This window comes from Stegodyphus dumicola, chromosome 3, assembly GCF_044657685.1.
Source record: "Stegodyphus dumicola isolate Sdum_Otavi_A_Nest chromosome 3, ASM4465768v1".
Taxonomy (NCBI): Eukaryota; Metazoa; Arthropoda; class Arachnida; order Araneae; family Eresidae; genus Stegodyphus; species Stegodyphus dumicola.
In genome coordinates this window covers 136,439,451-136,451,771 of record NC_140770.1, presented here as the reverse complement: position 1 = coordinate 136,451,771, position 12,321 = coordinate 136,439,451, and the positions used below count along the sequence as shown (strand labels likewise).

Here is a 12,321-nt window from a genome sequence, read left to right as displayed (position 1 = left end):
GGGTTCTTGCAAATGGTTTCGAAGTACACATTTCTAAAAGAAAAGCTCCTAAAATGTTACAGATGTTTTACTTACCAGATGAAGATACTATTATTAAAAAATCTCAAGTTATGAGATTCAGATCAATAGCTGAAAATAAAGATCAGTTATTTTCAATCATAAATAGGAGCCCTTCTAGCACGAAACTGCATTTGATTCCGTTAACCTTAATAAAAGCAGATGTATCTAGGGGTCTCTTTGGCGACGTAGCAAAAAATATCCAAGATCTTAAATTGGAAAATTTTGTCACTTTCACCTACGATCAGACGAAGTCCCAACTAGAAATAAAGGTGTCAGAAAACACGGAGCTGCATATTACTCAAGAAAGAGCATCCTCCCTTTTAAGGATACTCGGCGTCCGCGAAAACCTTATAATTTCGCAAACGCGAAAGTTTTTTGTGCTTTTGCCCCTAACTGTGGAGGAGGGGGAAGCTGTGGAACTTATAATTAAAGGATATCCCGAAGTAACTATGACTGAAAAAGAAACTTTACATTTGCATGTCAGCGCAGGCGTATATAAATCACCGGAAACTTTATTTCGCGAATTTCAACACGTACATTTAAGACAATTAGCGAATTCAAAAGTGTTTTTAGAAGTTCCTCCAGAATCGGAGCTGGAATTTGGGAAAGGGCTGTCAGACATGCTGGGATTCGTTAACACCCATTTCAAGAGCGGAAAATATATAAGCGACTATCCTTTAGAACTGGACGGGGGCATTACAGAAATTTTTGTGTACAGCGATTTAATCGAATCACATCACGTTGGAGATGTGCATGTTCCGCTGCTAAGGGTTATTCCCTGCGTGAATGAAAAAAATGATCAAATTGTGAAGCATTATGAAAAAAACTATATATTTTCCTTTGCGAAAGCACTATGTGGAAACGATAGAAATAGAACTGAGAACGAGTAGCGGAAAAAAAATTGCCTTTACGGGAGGAAAAACATTTGTAGTCCTGTCTTTTCGCCGTAAGAAAACTATATAAATTGAAGATTGTTCAAGCTTTCCTCTCACTTTCTTAAAACATCCTTAGAGAAATGCACTTAAATCAGAAAGAGTGCGAATCCTATTATTGTGCTCAAGTTGGTGGCGGCGGTGATGTTTACTTTCAAGATATACCTCACCAACGAGGTTATGGGTTTTTTGGAGATTTGCGCCGATACATTACGCCGTTGGCACTTAGAGCCGGACGTTATTTGGGCAAACAGTTGATGCAAACAGGAAAGAACGTCTTGTCAGATGTTGCAGCGGGATCGTCATTTAAGGACTCTGCTCGGAGCAGGTTACGTGAGACCTCTAATAAAATAAAAAGTGATATTTTTGAAAAATTACAGAGGGGAGAAGGTATAAAAAGAAAGCGCAAGAGGAAAAATCGTCAATCAAAGAGCAAGCGTTGTAAGACAAAAGCAGATATTTTTACATAAAGATTAATAGTAATGGAAACTCAGGGGGTCATATGCCTTAAGAGCGAATTGGATCTCTTTAATGGTGTCGCCATACAACTGGGCATCGATTCCTCTTCCTTCGTGGAAATCCACCCCGTATCTTCGTTGTCTGATAAGACGCCCATAGAATTTTACATTAGCGGTAATGGTGAACACTATTTGGATTTGGCGCATACGATACTACACACACGACTAAAATAACGAAAAAAAAGATACCAATCTCACCGACGCCGACGGGGTGGCACCTGTTAATTATATTTTAAACACATTGTTTTCCGACTGTTCAATATTTTTAAATGATAAACAGGTTTCGTCACAAGTGAATTATTCTTATAGAGCCCTTTTGGAAAGTTTGTTGTTCTATTCCAAATCAGGTCAAGATAATCTACTGAGTGCTGGCTTATTTGCAAAAGATACTGCATCTAAGCATGATGTTGTGGGAGACGAAAACGAAGGTTATACAACGCGTGCAAATCGTTGCAAGCTTAGCCAAAGCCTTGACCTCGTGGGACCATTGCACTTCGACTTGGCCACTCAACCGAAATTGTTAGTCAACGGGGTTAATGTACGCATTAAACTGGAAAGGCATAAAGATGTTTTCACTTTGATGTCGGCAAACGACAATTATAAAATTAGAATTCAGCTAGCAAAACTATACGTGAGAAAAGTCAGCGTGGCTCCCTCCATCCTAATAGCACACGAAAAGGCTTTAGAAAAAGGAGTTATTAAGATGCCCATTCGTAGGATTGACATAAAAAGTTTTGCAATATCGAGCGGTTTGCAATCGACAACTATAGCAAACGCTTTTATTGGTCAGCTACCCACACGTCTTATTTTAGGTTTTGTATCTTATGCCGCCTATAATGGAAGCATCAACAGAAATCCTTTTAAATTTCATCACTATAACCTAAACTACCTATGCATATTAAATGGGGGACAGATGATACCTTCCAAACCCTATCAGCCCAATTTCGAAAAAACATTTTATGGGCGAAGTTATTTAAGCATCTTTACAGATTTAAATCGATATCATTCAAGCCCCAACATCAATATCTCCTTTGATGAATACAAGGATGGGTATACATTATATGCCGTTGATTTGACTCCAGATATGGCATCTAATGAAAGCCATGTAAGCATAAATAAGAGCGGAAACATAGCCATTGATATTAAATTTGCAGCGGCCTTGCCAGAAACAGTTACCCTGATAGTCTATGCTGAATACAGGAACATAATTGAAATAGACAAGTCACGCGGAGTCACGACAGATTATTAAAAATCATGGACGAAGTTTTGCAAATATACGGAAATGAAATTAGCGAACTAGCTAAGGAGGTAATTCGATGTATAGGCGATATGATGTTTTCCAATAAAATAGCGAACCTGTGCATTGCATTCTTTCTCGCTTTTGCCGAAAAAATTATTGAAATTTTCCCATCAAAGAAACATCAAGTGTACGAAGAAGTGTTTAAAAGCATATACAGAAATATTCATTTCGAACAAAGGCGGTAATGGATACTTTAACTCTGTGTCAATATGCCTGTGGCGACAGTCGAATCAAAAAAACATTTGGAGGTGTATATCCTTCCGATTTCATACCCTTACGAAAGAGACATTACTCCTCATTTATAGTGAATTCGGATCCGCATACTTTACCTGGGAGCCACTGGATTTCGATATATTTTAAGAAAAACAGCACGGCATATTACTTCGACAGTTATGGTCTTGCTCCATCTAACAAAAATATTTTAAACTTTTTAATGACCAACGCTAACAAAACATTTTATAATAAAATATGCTTTCAAGGATGATACCAGTACATCCTGCGGAAAATTTGCTCTTTATTTTTTATTTTGTATGGTAAGAGGGTACTCTTTAAAGGATCTCAACACGAAATATAAGAAAAAAATGAAATTTTTATTAGGGAATTTTTAAAAAAAAAATTCAACCGTCGCCGCTGTTGTCATGCTTTTCATGCCAAGAAACAAAATTGTGTGTCTTTGATAAACATGCGTGTTATTCCTGCAAAACATCACTAACGCTTCAGAAGTCGACGATGGAACGTTACGGCTATTTGCACACTGGAAACTCCGAAAACAGTGCTGTTGAAGAAGTACACGTTGAAAAAATTAATCATTTTTTCTTTAAAAACCTAAGCGACTGCATTCGTAATGCTCTTTACGATGAAAACACTAGCGGGAAAGGAAATCGTCATTACCTGAAAATTTTGAAGAATGCCGACGTGGTCAAGCATATTCATAAAGCTGACCATCAACCACAACAACAATATGGATATTGCTACTTATACATTAAAAATGAACAAATAGCTCTTTTTTCGGCATGCAGTAAATTATATAATAGTATGTTGGATTGTGTTTCTTCGAAAAAAACTGAATATGAAAGTGAATGTATAAGAGATGAAAGCTATGTAATTAAAATTGCTTACTTTGTTATTCTGAATGATGATGCTATTGTGCGAGAATTACATCGCACTTGTGTGTAACATAAACAATTTGATCAATAAAAAGGATTTTTTTTTCTTTCAAATGCTATTTTTTTTTTTTGGTCTCTGAAAAAAAATATCATATTTAGATAAATAATACATTTTTCACTTATTTATGAGCTGCATTTTTCTATTCCACTGTTTTGTTTTCCGGTAAAAGCATCAGCCTTGAAGAAATTAATAAAATGTAAATTCCTCCAAGAAGATACTAAAACCGGACCTCTTGGATAAGGTCCATTTTTTTATTTTTTTTCCCAAAGGATTACAGAAGCTTAATACAAAATAATCATTCTTGTATGCATGATACAATGAAAAAGTCAAATGAAACAAAAAACATATTACTGTTGTAAAATATATAAAGGTACCAAAAATTAAAATAAACATTTAAAAAAAAATCAAAACGATTTTTCGATGTAAATCCAATATGGGAACTAACCCATTATTTTCATTACACCATGTGAGATGTTATATTGATAATACAATAAATAATCAAATGAAACAAAATGTATATTTCACATTATTACAAACATAAATGGAATCATTAAATATCAACAAAAATTTCTTTCCCCCCCCCTCTTTTTCGTCGAAACATACATGGAGGGGGTGTTTATAAAATAAAAATGATTAATCAGAATATTGCCATAATGTATCAGTATTTTTCTTCATATTCGACAGTTAAAAGAAAAGTTTTCTATATAACCTCCATAGCAATTATTATAACAGTGATCATGGTTAATTCGGGGACATTCGTGTATCAAGTTTCCGAAAGAAATGCAACATGAATTCTCGTCGCAAATGAAATACAGAGGACTTACATATCTCACATACATATCTCACACCAGTTATCTTACATATCTCACACCAGTTATCTTCATTTCGCATATAAGAAAGGGTATCCCTTTCATTATAACATAAGAAATGATTGAATTTTCTGAAAATTTTACATTTCGTTCTGGTAGTGTCTGGTTGACATCGTAACCACAATTCTAAACATTTGTTGCAGCTTTTCAAATAAATATTAGACTCATTATTTTGAACAATTACATGTTTTACAAATGTGATATGTGCAATCTTTAGGTGTAAAAGAAATATAACATCATCATCTAAGAAAAACCAGGCAATAAATTGTTTAGAAAACCACTTATTAAATCGAATTCTTTCATAGAGAGTTAAACTTTCATCCCAAAATACATCTCTGTTCTCTAAGGAGAAACTACTTTCAAAATCAATCCAGAATCGACCTTTCTCTATTATATCTCTTAAAATCGTACGAGGAATATTCAGTTCTACATTATACAGTTCAGCTATACATAATATCGAAGATAAAAAAAATAGTTTGAATACACATATCTTGCAAAGAAATTGGTTGAAATAAAGCTATCTCTTCTGGGTATTCTATGGAAGGGAAACACATTTTTGGTTTTTGTCGATCATTAGCATAAAAAAAATATAAGTTGCAAAAATACAATGTCACACTCTACAATAAAATGTTACAAAAAAGTTCCATTATTTTTTTTTAATTCATGTCTTCTTCACGCGTGTTATAGTGACCATAAGACAATGATTGAATTCCATCATCTAACAAATATTTTTTGTCATAATATCCCGAGAGGCTAGCTTTATTTTGAAAAATCGTTTGCAGTTCGTGCTTTTTTGAAATGATTGAATATTGAGAATTCCTAATCAGGGAAGCATTTTCGAAAACGTTTTTATACGTTTCAAATCCAATGTTTTTGAGCGCGCTCCTTTTGATTCCTTTCGCGGTCTTTTTAACAGTATCACCGAAACGAAATGCGTACATTTTGCATTTCAAACCCACAAATTCCGATATGGGGGTGAGTGTCTCACTTTTTAGAAATCCCAGTTTTCCACGGTTTTCTTCATTAAACATTATATGATTGGGTTCGAAATTACTGCAATCCAAAATATTTAAAAAATTCGTTTTTAAATCACTATATACATCTTCAGTTGTTATATAGAGATACAAAGAATCTGTATCTGTGTATAACAACTCGCATGTTTCTTTGTAAAAGTGTTTAAAATGGGAATAGAATAATTTATACATGTGCAACTTCGCTAATTCTAAAACGCTGAAACCTATATAAATCGGTTTATCTAGACACAAATTTGGATTTTTCATTTTGAAAACTGAAAAATTTTCATTTATTATTTCAAAATATTCCAGCAGAGGACTGTTTAACTTTTTTTGGCATTGTTCCTCACTAAAAACGCCCTGTACGCGAATACGTTTCCTAACATTTTGACAGGTTTTTCCATAGAAAGCGTTATTCATCTTTTTAAAGAAAGATTTTTCAAATTCGCTAGACGCATTTTGTCTTTTCATATTATTGAAAGCAATGTATTCTTTAAGCCACGCTCGTTGTTTGAAAGCTAAAATTCTATGAATTTTCTTAATTATTAAACCATGTTCTACGTAAAACTTAATAAGACAATAATGAGCGATGTAGTTTTTTTTTTTCAAAAAATTGGGTAATAATTTTTTGCATGGAAGTGTCGTCTCTAACTGAAATTTTTTGCTCAGGGTTTTGGCGTAAGGCGATAGCATGTCAAAAGTGAGTTCAAAATGTTCCTGTGCTAGCGGTAAATCATTGTGTTGGTCATGCAGATGGGAGGGATATAACAGATCGGATTCGATAATATACCCCACATCACCGTCTTCAACACAAGACAAAATATCAAACACCTCCACCTCATTTTCCTTTAACCAGTAAAAACCTCCCAATGGCAGGTGCTGGCTCATTACACACCCGTATAGATTATTTGCGTCTAAGGCTAAGATATAGCTGTGTGGTAAATCGGGTTTATAACTCTCGGGGATATAAGGATTATTTGCAAGAGCATAACGTCTACCCAGAAAACAAATACCTCCTCGCATTTGGTTTTCAAACCAAATGTATTGATTCACATCTCCTAGAAGCTCTAATTCAATTTTAGACGCTTTCAGTCCGGCATTCCACGTTAATTCGGCAGCCGTTATAAAATGTACAGGATCCAACTGGTAATATTTTAGAGCGGTGCGTCTGAAGGATAAAAATACTTCGGCTAGCAAAATAACATCTGTATTTTGATATAACTCTAAGTAATCGGCAAAAGTGTTACATCCAAACGAATGAAACACGTGTGTGGCATGTGCATAATCTTCGTCGGAAACTGCTTCTCCTTGTAATACATTATTAAACGCGCTCTGCGGTGGAAGCGAAGTTTCATCCAACACCGATGTTGACGCAAAATATGAGTAAGGAAATACGCCTTTCCGCAATAACAATTCTCGTTGGGGATTTTTCTCAAAAAATGCATTAAACAATTTAAATTCGTGTTGTGACGTTTTCAAATTCGAGACCAAAGTGTCCAAAGACGCATCTAAAAATTGAAACGAATCAATAAATTTCATTTCATCTAGTGTAAACATGGTGAATTTTTCCAAATTCACCGGAATAATGTTAACTTTATTTGCATACATTTTCGGCATGTGTTTTAGTAACAGGTGACTATCATAATTCCTGAAATTATGAATTACCACCGGAATGTAGTTTGACACTTTAAAATTCAAATTACAGGAGCGATATGCAAGACCTCTCACATGCCCATCACTCCAGTGGCAGTGATCTCTGACCCGAACATCGCCTTCTAAGAAAGGATTCAAACATATATGACATATATTTGAATCGTAACTTTTTCCGACGTCTCCTGCATCGGTAAACACTCTTTCATCTTTTGCAAAATTTTAGATTTGATTTCGCTCAACGTTGTGAAAAAATGTTCTATTACATTCTCTCCGCAAAAATATTCATGAAAAATAATCTTGTCTTCCACGTCAGTAACTATTAGGGTATAACTAATAGAAATATGCTGTTCAATTGGGGTAGTATGACTCTTTTGCGGAGAAGGAAACGCAGTTTGAATCTTGCGCGTGAGGCATTCAAAATCGGTAAAGACACAAAAAGGATGATAATGCATTTTCATTAAATTTGTAAATTTAAGAAGTGTGTTTTTAGGAATGCTAACTTTCTGCGGTTTGCTTTCATTGCAAAGAGTTTTGTGATACTCTAACGTTTCCCTTCTCTGAAACCCACTTAAACAAGTTTTACAAAAAAAATTTACTCGTTTTTCGTTTGCGTGTAATAGACGATTAAAATTTCGAATACAAAAGAAATGTTTTTGAAAATATACAAATCTACTGTTTTTGTCGCATTTCGCTTTTCACTTAATTGCAAAGGTAATATTTCATTTTCCTCATATCCATACACGTTTATGGATACATCGTTCAGGTTTTCAAACATTTTTACATCGCCTAACGCTAAGGGAAATTTGAGGGATCCTAATTTAAAACGTGATATATCCTTTTTATACAAGTAAGCCTTCTGAGGATTTCTAGTGAATTTCGGAAAAACACTTGCGGCAACAGAATATAAAAAACAATTGTCGTCACCACATTTGATATTTAACAACGCTTTTCTATTTTTTAATCCCGTCGGTAAAGCGATGTTTTTACAACCACCGCGATTTTCCCGATAGTTTCCAACGTGTAAGTCAAGGTACTCTAACTTATTTATTTTCCTTATTCGCTTCCATTACGCACAAAATTATCTATCAAATTTAAAATCTTTTTAAAGCATCTGTCAATGCTTTCGTAGATTTGGTTAGAGGATAAAATCCTTTCGCAATGAGAACAAAAATAAAAACACTGATTAATTTCTTTTTCATCTTTCCCCAGTTTCTCAAAACATATTTTCAAACATATTAAAATCCTGAATCTTAAACTCGATCTAGTATTTAAAATGTTGTATATGGCAGGGCGTGCCGTTCTGAATATCTCATACGGATCTTTCTGAGAAGCATCGAATGTTGTTCTTAAAGTGCGCAAATAGCCTCGGTGGGCTTGCGCTAACTGAATAAAATTCATCATTTGAAAAAAAAAAAAATAAATAAATAATGGAACTTTTTTGTTTACAATATTATATAAAATTCATATTAATTTACTAACTTCCACTACCGCTTTCCAGCAAAATTAGCATTTTGATATCTTTTTATTTATTTATTTATTTTTTTATTTTACATACAGTGACTCTTAATCACCCCCAAAGCTTCGATTATACGATCAATACAATTCATATTTATATTAAATCTGGCGGCGGTTTCGGGATACACCCTTACAAATGAAACATAATTGACATTTTTGAAGTCACAAGTTTCTATTGAAACATTTTTTCCAATGTATATTTTAATTTTTTTGAGTTTTTTGCGGGAGGTTTCGCCTTCCTCGGGAGCGAGGTTCAAAATAAGATCTTCCGACGGCTGCACATCCCCCAACGTGTCAACACATCTACGTTTGCGTTCTAAAATAAACTAATTTTAATTATAATTTTATGCTTAACATTTATCGCAGAAAGTATTTAACAATAAAAGAGCAATAACACAAAAAAAAAAAAAAAACCCTCACGTTTCACTCACCATTACGAGCTTCCATTGTAATCCTTATGGAGGATGATAGCACCAACCTCACCGCTTCGAAATGTAATGATCAAGTGAAAGTTTCACAAGTCTCGCCTTGTGCGCTTACAGGATGTTTACGCTTTCAAAACACGTATTTCATCAAATACTACTTTCCCCTCCCCCTCAAAATCTTAACCTTGATCTAACCTTTCTCAAGGAAAAGCGACCATCTCGTTCCTAATTTAGCAATGCAGAATATTATCCCAGCCCACTCAACTGAAATCAACCCTTTCAAATGCGCATATTACATTCGACTCGTGAATTTTAATTAAATCATTTCCCCCTTTTTTTTTTTTACAAGCCTCTCATCCTTCATTTAAACTTTTTCCTCCCTCATTACATTAGACGCACTATTTTAGAAAAACATAGTATATGACAAACAGTCTCGCCTACATTACCGCCTACTACTACATCCAAGTACTTTTGAAGGTCGACTGCACTTCCGGGGTGCAGGGATACTCAAATCCTAACTACTACCGTACGATAAAGATTATATCAATACTGCCATGATTGATATATACACTGATGGCTTCGGATATGAAGGTGGAACTGGTTGTGCTTTTGTTATTTTTTATTACGAAGTCGAAATCTATAATAGAAAAATACGATTAGAAGGAAATAAATCAGTGTATCAAGCGGTTGCAATTAGAGAAGCACTGCGGTGGATTTATATATAAAAATTTAAAACAGTACTTTGCAATAAGTATTTATTCTGATGCTCTCTCGGCCCTACAAGGCTTGGAGAATCCGGAACCAAGCAATAGACTTCTTTTGGATATAAAAAACATTTATAACAAAATGAAAGAGAAAAATGGTATATATTTTCATTGGGTCAAGGCACGTATTGGTGTTACCGGGAGTGAAAGGGCGGATATGCTAGCTAAAGAGGCAGCCCTGGGAGAGGGTGATATTTATGACGATATTAATAATTCCAGAAGAATTACCTTGAGAAAAATGAAAGAAAGTATAATTTAGAAATGGGCTCAGGAATGGAATGGTTCAAATAAAAATAAGGGTTACTTGAAAATTTTGACTATTGTAGATTCCCGGCCTATTTAAAACGTTTTGATCTCCAGGGCAATGATCAATGCTTGGCTTGTGGGAAGTACGGTGTAGGGTTTATATTTATTTTAACTAACATTTATTTTAAGTTTAAACTATCTTTCCTGTCAAGCCTTACTTTCCCCTGGAACTGCCAATGCCAGAATATGTAAATTTTAGTAGAACGCGCAAGGATTCAAATTATCAGCGGAAGTATTATGATTTAAATAGAAGGAAACGAGTTCGGTGTGATATTCTTACTGCACGAGCGCGGAGGTAGTTAGCGAGAATTGAAGAACCCCGCGTTGCGGCCTATGTGCTTGGCGGGAAGTAGTGGTAATCGTTCCAGTGAGCTTCAAGTCTGCTGAATTAGCAGCGGTATTGTAAAACGCGGTGAATTAGTTATTTTAGAGAGCCTCGTAGTTAGAATCTTGTCTTTACTTTCGTTTCAGGTTATTATTTTTATTTGACTGCCAAGTTGGCACAGTCTGTGAGCGTCAAGAGCACGCAATTGTAATTTATTACGTTGAATAAAAAGGGACTTAAACCCTTCACAAGGCTCTATCTTTTATACAGGTTTTCACAGTCACCTCTTGGTTGCGTGCAAGTTGGAGGCGCGCAACGTTATAACGGAAATACAGCTCATTTTATGGAAGAATGTAAACTGACCGAGAGTGTGAGGACGAGATTTGGAAAAAATAAATGAGCAGCATGTAATTGAAAAAAGAAAATTCTTGAATAGCTATGCAACAGAGATTATGAGGATTGTGAATGAAAACAAGACTATCATAGGAATAGGACATGAAATATTTTAATTTTTCTTTTGTTTATGAGTTTATGTGTTAGGTGAGTGAGCTATGTGTCGTCTTATTATTTTTTGTTTTCTAACCGATTATGTTAATGATTTTCCTTATTTTGTATTGTGTGAGTGTATTTTTAAAGATACACAATCTACGTTAATCTGTTTAATCTGTGTTTTATTCTTTTGTTTTTATCTCTTAACTGTATTTTTGTTTGTCTGCGTCGGGTGTGCTGCGTTAACCATGAGGCCGATTATTATCGGCCAGTATGGTTGCAGCATACTCGTAAACTAAACTAAACTAAACTATGAACTGATATAACGCTACACTATTTTTCTTTTCCAGGAGATAGAAAACCACACCGAAAGAAAAATAAATTGGTAGGTCTTAAAAATTAAATATTTTTATAGACACATATATTTATTTTATAGACAGTAAATTTTCGCTACAATGAATTTCAAGATAGCAAAAATTTCGCTCGCTATACCGAGTTGTTCGTTATAAGCTACATGATACAAAAAATGGGTTACGTTACAAAAAAGTGCAAAAACTGACAGATGAATCATCTTGTCCCCCAATAAAATAAAATTATCATTATCACTTCACTGATTATCATTATCACTTCCACCAAAAAAAGTGAATAAAAACTTTTTCTTTTAACATATTATGTGTTAATTAAATTTATTATTATTATGCTCAGCTATTGAGTTAATTTTTCGTTCATTTTCAGCTTTCAAATGAATTAATAATTTTACGAGATTAATTACTTTTCATAAAAGCCATGGTTCATTCGAAATACATATCTCCCTCTAAATATGCAACACCGTAATGCACACTTTATTGCCTTAATTTTAACGACAGAGGCTTTAATTAACCCCTTTCCATTCAGAAGACTATCAGATAGAATCAGGAAAATGGCAAAGATAAAAAGTTTAGTTCTTGAAAAACGAATCACCTGTGCAGGCACACAATAAAAATTT

General features: G+C 34.3%; 1 protein-coding gene across 2 annotated transcripts in view; it reads left to right on the top strand.

Annotated features, from left to right (window-relative positions):
• The window catches only part of LOC118200110 (epithelial sodium channel subunit beta-like), a 70,522-nt gene that overhangs the window by 45,479 nt on the left and 12,722 nt on the right, over positions 1 to 12,321 (top strand). For both annotated transcript variants that reach the window (XM_035372034.2, XM_085813344.1), the window contains exon 12: positions 11,687 to 11,721. In XM_035372034.2, coding sequence (XP_035227925.1) covers positions 11,687 to 11,721 — 35 coding nt within the window. The remainder of the gene's footprint in view (positions 1 to 11,686; positions 11,722 to 12,321) is intronic.